This window comes from Eublepharis macularius, chromosome 8 (assembly GCF_028583425.1).
Source record: "Eublepharis macularius isolate TG4126 chromosome 8, MPM_Emac_v1.0, whole genome shotgun sequence".
Taxonomy (NCBI): Eukaryota; Metazoa; Chordata; class Lepidosauria; order Squamata; family Eublepharidae; genus Eublepharis; species Eublepharis macularius.
The window spans coordinates 40174694-40187995 of record NC_072797.1 but is presented as its reverse complement, the minus strand read 5'-3'; the positions used below and the strand labels follow the sequence as shown (position 1 = coordinate 40187995).

The 13302-nt window shown below is 42.1% G+C and overlaps 1 protein-coding gene across 1 annotated transcript in view; it reads right to left on the bottom strand.

Annotated features, from left to right (window-relative positions):
• WDR41 (WD repeat domain 41) overlaps positions 1 to 13031 on the bottom strand; it is a 28637-nt gene extending 15606 nt beyond the window's left edge. The window contains exons 1-3 of the mRNA XM_054987213.1: positions 12736 to 13031; positions 10245 to 10357; positions 3010 to 3058 (exon numbers count right to left, since the gene is read on the bottom strand). Of these exons, the coding sequence (XP_054843188.1) occupies positions 3010 to 3058; positions 10245 to 10357; positions 12736 to 12786 (213 nt within the window). The 5' untranslated portion in view covers positions 12787 to 13031. The remainder of the gene's footprint in view (positions 1 to 3009; positions 3059 to 10244; positions 10358 to 12735) is intronic.
• Between the last annotated feature and the right edge of the window lie 271 nt (positions 13032 to 13302).

Here is a 13302-nt window from a genome sequence, read left to right as displayed (position 1 = left end):
TTTTAAAGTTAGCTAAGCCAGTTGCCATCACTACATCCTTGAATAGAAATTTTTTCAAGTTGAGTGAAAGGTTTTGAGTGCAAAAGTATTTCCTTTTGTCTATCCTAAATCTAGTGTCAGGGAATGGGGATAAAAAGCTATTTCTATTTGCTTATTTGTAGAATGATAAAGTTAAAGTTATTGTGGATTTTAAAAATCATTATATTTGACATGCCATTCTGAGAATACAGAATATAAACCTAGACTATGTCAGAAAACACCCTTGTAGCTCTCAATATAGGAAGCATTTTATAGGCGGGAAATGAGAACTAAACAAAAGTGCATAACCTACTGGGACATATAAGACTTTTCCCAAGGGGATTATAAAATGAAGTCAAGAGAAGATTTGATAGCCAAAGGCTATATGTGTCAATGGTTTTTCTATGTGCAATTGTCAAAAAGGTTTAGAACTGGCAAAAAGATTATGGGACTTTGAACAAAAGAAGCCTGAATTTGAAACAGAATTATGTGAAATGATGTTAAAATGTACACACCCTTGCTGAAATTTGAGACATAAAAATAGTAAGTGAAAGATTCTATGATAGAATGGGCTAAAAACTTAGGGTATAATATACAAATGGAACAATGAGAGAATATGTGGATCAAGGTCTTAAATTTACTTCGAATTCTATGCTCAAAGAGAACTTTTGTAAAATGATGTATCATTGGTATATATATCCAGAAAAAATAGTTAGAATGTATAAGAATATTTTGAATAAATGTTGGAAATGTGAACAGCACAAAGAGACATTTTATCATCTTTGGTGGACTTGCAACAAAGCCAAAACATTTTGGACACAAATTCATTTGTTAATACAGAAAATCTTGAAGATTAATGTACAATTTAAACCAGAGGCTTTTTTGTTGTATTGTCGAAGGCTTTCACGGCCGGAGAATGATGGTTGTTGTGGATTTTCTGGGCTGTATAGCCGTGGTCTTGGCATTGTAGTTCCTGACGTTTCACCAGCAGCTGTGACTGGCATCTTCAGAGGTGTAGCACCAAAAGACAGAGATCTTTCAGTGTCGCAGTGTGGAAAAGATGTTGGCAGGTAATTTATATCTACTCAGGAAGGTGGGGTTGGGCTGAGTCATCCTGTAAGAGTTTTCCAGGGTGTGGAATGCTAATGGAGGGAGGCTTCACTGTATCCTGAGGAGGTTCTTTTGCATGTGGATTGGTGCTTGATATGCAAGCTACACCTCTGAAAATGCCAGTCACAGCTGCTGGTGAAACGTCAGGAACTACAACGCCAAGACCATGGCTGTACAGCCCAGAAAATCCACAACAACCATCAGAGGCTTTTTTGTTGGGATTAATGGACAGACAGGTAGAAAATAGACATGGTATTTTGTTTTTATATATGACAATGTTGTCGAGACTACTATATGCTCAAAAATGGAAGAGTCTGACAATGCCTACAACAGAGGAGTAGATTGTGAAGATGAGAGAGTTAGATGAGATGACTAAACTTGGTGCTTTGATTAGAGAGAAGACTTATCCATAATTATAGCAAACTAGAAACCCTTTATTGACTTTTTGTGTGAAACTGAAAAAAATAAACTGATGATTTGTGGTTTTGAAGAGTAAGAAGGGGGAAAGGATTATAGAAAAAGGAGATGTTTTATTCTGGTAACAACAGAACAAGTGTGAACTCTAATCATGTTAATAGAGGAAATTGAAAGTTTTTGTTATATATATTTTTACTTCTCTTTATTCATTCCTTTTTGTTGCTTTTTAAATTTTTGTTTTTAAAAATCTTTCAATATTCATTTTTTAAAGTTATTTATATTAACTTTATTAATTATGCCATGCACATTTTGTAAATCTATCTCACGTGTTCCTCAACCCCTTCATCTTTTCTCTAAACAGAAAGCCTTAGCCTTTCCTCTCAGAGAAGCTGCTCCAATCCCTTTAGAATTATGGTTCCATCTTTTCCAGCACTGAAATCTCCTTTAAGTATGCAACAAGAACTATATAAAGTATTCCAAATGCAGTTGTACCACAGATTCCAGTCCATTTATGAAAAAATTAATTCTAAACCCCATGGAACCCCACTACATTGCAAAACCTTCTGTATTCTGCTTCTAGACATTTAAACGTATCCTCTCATCCCATGACTGCCGCATTTACTCAGCTTTGATGAGATCCTTGTCTCAATTCAGACTGACAGTATAAACAGACCATCAGGATGACAATTATGCATTCAATGTTTCTAATGCCGATCAAGCTGACGATATATGGTCATTTAGTTCTATTGCAATTATCTACAAACTGCAATCTTTAATTTGTACATCTGCTTTTGGTCAAATTTTCATATTACAAACACTTCTGATAGCCAATTTTATATTTAGGTAAGTCTGGGCACAATTCAAGGTGCTGACCTTTAAAGCCCTATACTGCTTGGATCTACATACCTAAAGGACCACATAACCAATCTACTCAACCACTGCAGTCATCTTCTGAGGGCCTGCTCCCACTTTCTGAGATCACATGGGTGGCAATGTGGGATAGGGTTTTCTTGGTCCTGGCACCAAAACTTTGAATTCTCTCCCCAGAGGGAATTGTCTGTCCCCTTCTGTTCTCATCTTTTGCCAGCAGGTGAAAATTTGTTTGTTTAATTTGGTGTACCCTCAGTGATCCCTCCTTCACGTCCAGTGTTTTAAATGCTTTCATTATTGTTTTTATGTCTTTGTGTAAGTTTTTAAAACTCTGATTTTAACTGTTTTAATGTTGTGTTTTGGTTGATTTTAAGAGTTTTATAATATGGTTTTAGTAGGTATGTTTTAGTTGGTTAGCTCCATTAGCGTGGTCCTTGTAAGGGCAGAAAGGCATGATAAAGATTTTGTTAAATAAATAAATAAAAATAAATTATCATCTCTCTTGTGAGTGCCTTTATAAGGGGAAAAAAACAGTAACAGAAATTGCATCCAGTAAACTAAATATATTCAATCTATTTCTAAACAAAAACAAACCTGAGCATTCCACAAACATACAATTCCATCATCACCTGCCGATGCAAACCTGGTAAATAACAAATCAAAAATCAGATATACATATTTGAAGGATACATTGTTTATATTTAAGTAGTACCTAAAAGCATGCAAATTACTTAATAACTCATAAATTAGGTTGCTGTTAAATGTAGATGGTCAGATTTAGCAAAGTCTGATGCTTTAGATAAATATCTAAATGTTCACAAATGCAAACACTATTTTTAAAAAGTCTATCATTTCACATACATAAAAAAATCCAATACAAACTACCAACCATAGGACATTATTTTTTAAAAAACAAACCCCAAATATAAAGCCAAAACAACATGAAAACCTCACACAAAGGACACTTTTCTTTCATTACACTGCTTACAGATAAAGATAAAGCAAATTACTAATATGCCATAAAAACTGTTTCAACCCCCTAAAACCATTAACTCTCAATGAGGTTGTCTCACGTTTTTTCTGCTCAAAGTACTTGAGTTAAAACATTAACCATTAATTTCTTAAATATACTAAAATGTTACTGAAATTATTTGCACTTTAATTATTTTAAAAGAGCTGTCTCTGCACACACAGGGAGAGGCAAGGACTCACACCTTCACAGAAACGTATGTAAACAAGGACACACATTGTCAAGCTCCCTTGCTCACACAGATTGCTGTGATCATATTGTGCAAATTGCCACTGCACATAAAACACTACTCATGCAAGTAGACCAATTACATGAGCTGATAACATATGAACTGACCAAGTTACAAGGTAATAATGTGTAATTTAAGAGCTGTGCTATACACTGTGCAGAGACAAACACAGTTTTGCCAAGCGGACTGTCAGTAGGGAATTGCGGCAATTTGAGGTAATGCATGTTCTCATATGACACAAATGTCTGTAAACGTGTCTCGATCATTTAAAATATCTTATGTGTACACCTAAAAAATAATAAAGTGTTTGTAATTTCAGTGTCAATGGGCAACTGTTACTAAATTCTCTGAGGAGTATCTTATTAAACTTAGTTAAAATCTGAACTTTTGTATTCTATTAGCAATAGCATGTGGCCTGAAAGACTTTAAAAAACGTTGTGAAATAAAGTGTCTATATCTTAATGTATAAAAGACACTTGATTTTCTTAGAAAAATAATAAGAAATATGAAGCACAGGATTTCATGAGAAGGGCTCAGGGCAGAACTCTCAATCCTGCAGATGGATTCTTTTCACCAAGCTGGTGTTTCATGGGTCATCTGATTCTTTTCCAGTCATGATCACCATCCTCTATAACCTTGTCTGTTTCCTGCAGGAGCAACAAATGGTCATACGAGCAAGAGAGAAAGCTATTCTTAAAATGTGTTATGAATTCAGTATAGTTTAATGTGTCAAATGCTAAAGTATTACTTGCAATTTTATCTCATTCCCTTTTTTGGAAGACTCTTGCTGAGGCTTAGCCTTCTTTAGTGATCTTGCAATCAATATGACCTTTTCTTCATGTTCAAAAAGAAAAAAGAAAAGAAGTGAAAAGCAGCTGTCTGTTAGGTTGATACAGGATTTATTTAGTATCTTCAGAAACCAATCTGAGAAAATTTTCCACTCACTGGTTTTAACTGAGCCACCGAGAAAACAAGAAAATCCTTCTGCAAAATTCTCAATAAGATGATATTATCTAAAGTGCTGAAGCGTGAAGCCTGGCTTACAATAGTTGACAAAAATGCAATGAAAAAAATAAGAAACTAAATAAAAACCATTTCAGAAACCGAGGAACAATGCTAATTGCAACATAAAAAAACAGGTAAGGTGGTGCAGTCCAGATTAGCAATGTAATTAATGGCTATGCATATTAAAGTAAATTGAATTAGAATATCCAGCTGAACTACATTGTTCAAGTAGAATACCATGTTTTCTTTCTTATATGCAAATACATTGTTATTTCTGTTTTTAATATAACAACAACATTCAATTTCTATACTGCCCCTCAGAGCAACTTAACGCCCACTCAGACCGGTTTACAAAGTATGTTATTATCCCCACAACAATCAGTCTGTGAGATGGGTGGGGCTAAGAGAGCTGTGACTGACCCAAGGTCACCCAGCTGGCTTCAAGCAGAGGGGTAGGGATTGGGGAATTAAACCCAGCTATCCAGATTAGAGTCCTGCCACTCTTAACCACTATACTAAACAACACACACACACACATACATGATTTGAGAATCTGCCCATAAAACACTCATTGTTTTAAACTCATGAACATGAGGCTGTCTTATACTGAATCAGATCACTGGCCCATCAAGGCAGTACTCTCTTCTCAGACTGGCAGTGGTTCTCCAGTATTTTAGGTGGAGGTCTTTCAAATCACCTACCATCTGATCCTTTCAGCTGGAGATGCCTCGAACTGAACCTGGGACTTTCTGCATGCCAAGTAGATGATCTACTGCTGAACCATGCCCTCCTTTTGAATTTGCTTGGAAATATTCTTCTACACATCTTAAACACTTCTCAAACAATGTGGCTGCAATGCTAATCAAGAATAGTTTTGTATCTAAGGACTTCACGATTCATAAGGATGAACCAGTTATTCTGCTCAGGAGTGGGGAATCATCCTTTGCATGTGATACATGAACATAAAAAATTAAGAATGGCTCGGTGATATGAACCACTGGTTTCCACAAAGTCATCACTGACAAAAATATCACCTGGTTGTCTTTATACAACAAATTCTACATCTTTTATATCATTTATGTATATTTCAATCACCATTAATAGGCTACAGTATGTACAGAGTACATACAGCAAATAGGCTGTTAATCAGAGGTTTGAATAAAATTAATCATAACTGAAAGCAATTTACTAAAGTCTTACTGCTCTCAATGGGACTTGGTCATGACTAGCTTTACCTGGATTGGGCCAGAGTGTATGGGAAGGAAACTAAACACTGTATGCATGGTTACCCTGAGTTCTGATAGACAGGCATTTACAATTGATCTTGTAACATCTGCTTGTCGAGACAGAACAAGGTACATAAAGAATAGCAGCAGACACGTAGTAAAAGCTGTGTACACTAGTAAATAAAAATTAAAATGTCAAGTATGTTTATATAAAGTTAAAAACATAGAGCACACACACATACAAAAACTGTAAGTAAAAAAATTCTTAAGAACAAATATAGTTTGCTTCACGCATTTGATGCACCTTTCAGCCAATAACTCCATAATGTTGAAACTACGGAGATGATGCTGGTAGTGGAGTTGAGAAGTATGCTGGAAGAACACACACAGGCAGCCCAATCCTTGTGGGGGGGAGCTCTCAGGGAGAGGAGGACTAAGGCATACGCTGTCATAACTTGCATTTACATGGGCATAACACCCCTCCCCACTCAGCCAGTGGCTGAGCAAGGCGCACTACTGCTGCCCAACAGCCCCCTGCTGCAGGGATTTAGAGTGAAAGGCGGGAGAGTGGGTGCTTACGGTGGTGGGACATGAGTGCACTTGGGGCACTTCGCAGAAAACAGGGAGTACTTTGCACTCGCTCAAGGGAAGAAGAGCAAAGTCCAGAATGTCTGACTAACAACAACCACCTGAGTTCCTGTGAAGAAAATGGGCTCACTTGCAGGTTATCTGACTCCGGAGTACTGGCTCGGGAAGCAGCGAGGGAGCACTGACAGGTAAGGAGCTGCGGTGGCAGCTACCCCGGCTTGCTGATTGGTGGCAGCTGTCCCTCTCACCTGAACCCTCCCAAACACCAGCCTCTGCACGTGAGGCTTGCCAGTGGGGGGGGGGGCAATGGCAGTGCCTGCCTGCCATAAATTGCAGTTGCCCAGAAAACTGCTCTTGACACAGCCATTTGGGGGCTCTGCTCAGACTTCCTCAGCTGGGGCCCCTCCCAGCAGGTTGGGTTGACTGGGTGTCCATAACTCCCTGTTGATGGAAGGTGCGCAGCCCCTTGACTTTCTCCCTCACAGGATAATACCATCTCGATGCAGAGCGCTTTCTCACCAGAGGGTCATGCATCATCTGGTTGCGGGCTGCACCTGTGACACTGGAGCTACCACTGCCGCCACCGCTTCCAACCAGTCTGCAACATTCTGGGACACACTCCCAGAACGTTGCAGACCAGGCTTGGCCATGGACCAGGCTGGGTCCCTTGCCACACGTGTCTGTTTCCCTTGCAAGCTGGTCGCAACTCATCAGGGAGACCAAGGAGCACGGCTGTTCCAGTCCCCAGTGATCCTCCTAGGTTTCCAATCAGGTCCAGCCCAAGGAGCAGTTCCCCAAGGCAGCCTGCATCTCAACCTCGCCCATCAGGTCAGGATGAGGAATGGATTTTGCGGCTCTGACTGCTGCACAAACCGCCCTTGCTCCCTTTCCAGTTGAGGGACATTGGCAAGACAACCTCTTCACCTTTTCCAGTTTAATAAAATGTGTTGAAAAACAAAAAACTGCCTGTCGAAAACTACAGTCAAGCAAACAGCTTGATTGTAGATGACAGTAGCCCCACTCCCAACTCCCCGTAGGGATGTCTTTTCATACATCCTGGCAAATGATTCCTGGCTCGGGGCTGGGATGTATGGGGTGGGCTTTTCTGCCAGAAGGAGCAGGCGTCCAGTGGCGCCTTGGGGCCCCATCCAGCTTCCCTGCCCCCTTCCCTCCCTCAATGTAACTTCAGGCAGTGGGGTGGGAATTGTCGTGTGGCCTGTTTATGTTTGGCAGGGCGGAGGGCACCACTGAGGACTCACATTCTCTGACAGCCAGAGCTGCTGGTATCTGATAAGCCAGGTAGATGACCACTGCATGCAGAGGAAGCAGGGGTTGCTGCTAGGAGGTGGGGTGTGTGGAGCAACATCTTGGGATCTCTAGAGCTCCTCCTCCAGGCTTGACTACCCTCCTTTTCATTGTTTGCAGAGGCAGGGATGGACTTGGGAAATCTGGCACGGGGGCAGTGGACGATGGTCCCTAGAGCAGTTTCTCTGGCCCTGCAGGCCATCAGTCCACTCTTGGGGGCATCATCCCAGGACCAGAGCATAGCTCTTGGGGTACAACCAGCTGCTGGTATCTGATAAGCCAGGTAGATGACCACTGCATGCAGAGGAAGCAGGGGTTGCTGCTAGGAGGTGGGGTGTGTGGAGCAACATCTTGGGATCTCTAGAGCTCCTCCTCCAGGCTTGACTACCCTCCTTTTCATTGTTTGCAGAGGCAGGGATGGACTTGGGAAATCTGGCACGGGGGCAGTGGACGATGGTCCCTAGAGCAGTTTCTCTGGCCCTGCAGGCCATCAGTCCACTCTTGGGGGCATCATCCCAGGACCAGAGCATAGCTCTTGGGGTACAACCAGCGTTCTCCTCATATCTTTGTGATGCAGTGATGTGTTCAAATGGCACTGCCACAAGTCTGTAGGTGTTTGTCGCTCCCATCACCTCCAATGGGCCTTCTGGCTTCTCGTGTGGTTTCCAATGGGTATTCCAACCACTCATTGAAGAACACCCCCCCCACCTGCCCCCCCCCTTGGGAGCTGATCCCAAGTACTGCAGGCTGGGAGTGCAACCCTCACCAGATCTTGCCACCTTTCTGGGCTCACTTTTCAGGAGGGGGTGCATCTTCCTTGGGGCAGCAGCAGCGGTGGTGGGTTGCAAGCGAGTGATGTTTCCACTGCCAGCCTGCCCCTTGTTGGGAACGGGGCTGGACAAGCGGGTGGACAAGTTTCCCAACTGCACTATCAGTGTCCCACCCCCCAGGGCAGGACTCCTCTCAGGGCAGGCACCTCTCTTGGGGTGCGGCAAGCCCAATCACAGGGATCTCTCCCTGCAGGGCAGGAGCGTAGCAGCTGGGGATGGGAAATGCAGCCCAGGATTGGCTATGCCTTCCCCTGCCACTCACAGCACTGTCAACTGCTGCCACCCTGCAATGGGTCGATCCTGGTGGTGTTGCCTGGGCAACGATGTCGTATTCACTCCTGAATGCGCCTTGCTGGGCTCGGTTGGCTGTCCCAGATGTCCTGTGATGAGTGGTGCTGCATTTACACTGACACGTAAGCATGAGATGGGGTCTTAGGATTGCACTATGACATTCAGTAAGTCACCACAGCCTGTTCCAATTGTCAGAGGCTTCTCTGCTCTGGGAGAGGTTCTCCCAGATAAATGCATAAAGCTTACAAACAATTCTTACATTATTATAGCAGCTTCTTCTCAATAGTTCTCTAAGGAGAAACTTAGAGTAGTCCAATGGTGTACGCCTAAACAAAGTTACACCCTTCGAAATCCACTGAAATCAATGATCTTAAAAGGGTATAACTATGTTTAGGATTGCTCTGCAATTGTCAGCAGACATCACTGGTCAGATAATATGCAAGCTAAAATCATATGGAGGATCACTTCAACAGAAAACAGGAATCAGGATACCATGCTCAGTGGTCAGCACCCCAATAGCTGCTTTGAGGAATCCTCACCCTCCCTAGCATTTTCTGTCAGGGTGCTGGGGGGAGGTTTCCTGGCTGATTGCCAGCTCAGATCTCCTCCCAATTGTCCCACCCTATCATTTAACTATCCAGTTTTCAGCAAGTGTGTATTCTTAGAATTTGCACATGTTTATTTTAATAAACTGAAACCATTTGTTCCAGCAAGCTTTTGAGATACTGTAATGATTTGGCCAATTGACAAAGGTGGTTCAGGCCAAAGGGAACAGGCAGTATGAAACAGGTAACATACAGCACAAACTTCAAAAGGATATATAGTGTAATAGATGTTTTTACTAAAGGGCTTCAATGTATCAGTTGTTACAATATTACAAAAAGTAATTATCTCAAAGTAAAGCATTATTATACATGAGTATTGAAGAAGTATTGGCCTCCAAATACACATATGATGGTTATGGTTTACATAACCATTCTAACATTATTCCATCACTTGAAGTAGTAGCAGCTTGCAGCTAAATGTAGGCAGGACTGCACTAGGAGAAAAATACAGTTTTGAGAATTCATAAGTAAGTTATACTAAATTCCAATTGTTAATGTTCTGGCAAAGGGTATTTAAATCAAAGCATCCAATGAACTTGCTTAATTAGATTTCAGCTAAAAAGCCAATAATGCTATTGTCCCATTCCACATGCTTTCTTTATCCAAGCTATCTGTCAATTTTTCTTCAGTGTTGGGAAGAAAAACAGAATATCAATTTTAAAGGTCTTTACTGAAGTCATCCCTATGGTACAAAAGGCGATTATAAAAGTAATATCTTACCTGTAATCATCTACCGGCACTAGAAATCGCACAATATCATGATGACCTTTTAGCACTAGGAGCTCAGTATAGGGATTTTGCGTTTGTTCTTCACCTAAAGTCTGCACAGATTTCTAGAAATCCACAAAGTCAGAAAAATAAACCCATAAACCAGTAAATTTGTTATGTTAGGCTCTCTAAAATCAATAAACATTGTTCATTTTGTACACTGTAGTTAGGATAGTATCCAGCAGATATAACTCACATCATGTACAGTAGTAGCCAGTGTATTTGTGAATCCCTGATAAATGTAATATATTGTGAACCGTATGTTTTCACAAAGTAATTATGACTAGGGACTGCCAGTCATCAAACACAGAGATTAGGGTTTCTCCTAGTGTTGCATCCACCACACTGCCTAACAGACTCCTGACTAAGCTGAAAGAAAAGCACTCAGGGTCTAAGAGGCCCTACGGTCTTGGGGACTTCAACAGCTGAGCACAGGCTTCCTTAATAGGCCTTCACAGCCATCGTGACAACTATAGAATTGTCCCAGTGCGTAGCTGATCATGGATGTGGATCATACCGTACTCTCAATTTGGTAGTTTATTCCATTGTTATGAACTTTCTATTTCCTGATAAAAGCTTGGTTTCTCATGCAAGCATAGAGAACCCAGCAACCGATAGATCCAACTGGATGCCATCAGTATTACCACTGTCATGGATATAGCTAGAACTATAGAGGAACAATTACTGGATATGACCAAGATAGTTATTCAAGACACCTATGCACACAGAAAACAGAGCTAGTCCGGCCCTATAACTAGATAGGCCACTAAGGGAGTCTAGAGGCCTAGAATAAAATAACCTTGGAGAAGGGTATAAAACAATAGAGTTACACAGTTGTATTGCCATGTGTAGATTAGAAGAGCCATGCATACAATGTCCAAAAGCCCAAGTGCAAGGAGTATCTGAAATTGGCAGGAATGTATAACATTATAGAGGCTGGCAACATTATTTGATGATAGTTACATTGGTGGAGGGCCAAAAGATATTCAGATGTATGAGAAACTTGTAACCACTTGTAATCAATCATTCTTGGTTAATACAAAAAGTAGCAAGGACGAACTAGCTATCGGTATATGTTTCTAGAAGATGTTTCAAATATAGGCATTTTGTTTGGTGTTTGAAATCGTAAAGATAATAGATTAGCCAAAAATTTGAGTCTCCAAAGCAGCTATTGTTAAGAAAAGCTTCTCGAACCCTATAAATATGGCAAACTAATCTGAAAGACAGCTTCTTCTTTGGCAGGGTTCCTTGCTGGTGACCTTTGTATCTTTGGGTAAGATAATTTTTTGGGCTCATGTAATTACTATCCTTTAATAATCTATGTAGTTATAACAGAATGTACGGTTTTCTGTTGATTGACTTGAATAGCCAATCAACAGAAAACTGAATAATTATTTTGTAATAATAAAGACAAGGCTCCATAATTGTATTACACGTGAACAATACTCAGTAACAAACCTAAAACATTATCTATGGTGTACCTCTAGCCAGAAAACCAGTAACATGCTAAAACCATCCTAGTGGATGTCTGGAATAGGGTTGCCAGCTCCACTTTGGCAGATTCCTGGAGATCTAGGGGGTGAAACCTGAAGAAACCTGGAGAAAGTGGGGTTCGGGGAGGGAAAGGATCTTGACATGGTATAATTCCATAGAGTCCACCTTCCCAAAGTAGCCATTTTCTCCAGATGAACTGATCTCTGTGGCCTGGAGACCAGCTGTAATTCCAGGAGCTCTCCAGCCACTTACCTGGAGGCTGGCAACCCTAGTCTAGAAGGAAGAACTCACATAGTGATTAACATAAATCCACTAAAAGCATCCCCCCACTTGTTAGCGCCCATTTTGCTCTTTGGTATCATGAGAAGCTGCAGGTAACAAAAAGTAGGGGTGAAAGTTCAGAGGTGAAGAAAGGGTTCAGGCCAGAATGGAACTGCAATCCTACAAACACTCTCCTGGGAACCAGGTCCACAGGAAACAAGGGTACCTACTTCTGAAAAACAAGCATACCGGATTGCAATATAAAATACGCACCCAGCTCTCCTCCCCCTTCCCTGGGCTTTCAACGCGTCATCTGACCGGAGTTTCACTACAGGAGCGGTAGCTTCAAAGTTAAAACCAAATTTACCCACCCACCCCGCTTTAACTTGAAAGCGTCTCATATCAATCTATCTGCCACTAGTGTATTTATTATTATTCCAATTTATAACGCAGCAGGGAGAGGCACATCAGGCGATGTCAAAGACGTCTGCACCTGCGCGACTACAGGAAACATCTCCGAATAAAAAACGCGGAAGATGACGGAAGCGGCGCTTTTGTCACCCCAAAAGCAGATTTCGTCACCTCCGACCACCACCCTCGTCCCCCCACAGCGAAGCGGTGCTGAATTATGGGCGCGGGAGAACAGCCCCGCATGCCGTCACCAAATGCCCGCCGTTTCGCTTTCTACCTCAGCCAATCCTTGCGGCTCGCGTCCCCCTCCTATCAGCCACCGCAGCATCGCGAGGGGCGGGGTCCAAACGGTCGGCACGGAGCGCCCTCGACTTGCGTTGAAAAGACACCCCAGGCCCCTTCAGAGCAGTCAGTCAGCTGACACCCGAAACCCATCCTCGCCCTGACGATTGGAAGTGCGCATGCTCCTCGGTTGAGTCGCCGATCTGCTTGTTTAAAAGGGACTAGCGCGAGCCCAGCCACGGCCTCCCCGGCTAATCTATCCTCGAACCCTCAGGAGGGCAAAAACAACGACGCTTCCCTCAGCGACTTTAAGGAGTGGCTCCGCAGCCGCCTTATCTTTTTTGAGCCAGGCAGAAAGACACGAGCGCCGAGATGATCGGTCTTCTCACAGCTTACCCGCTCTCACTCAACGTTTACTGCTCATTTTTAGAGCAAGATCAGGATCCAGTAGCATCTTAAAGACCAATTAAATCTCCAGGATATGAGCTTTTGAGGCTCAAAGCTCCGTTCTTCAGATACATTTAGAAGTGGAAATACGGGGGGGGGGGGGCAGAAGTTTGGG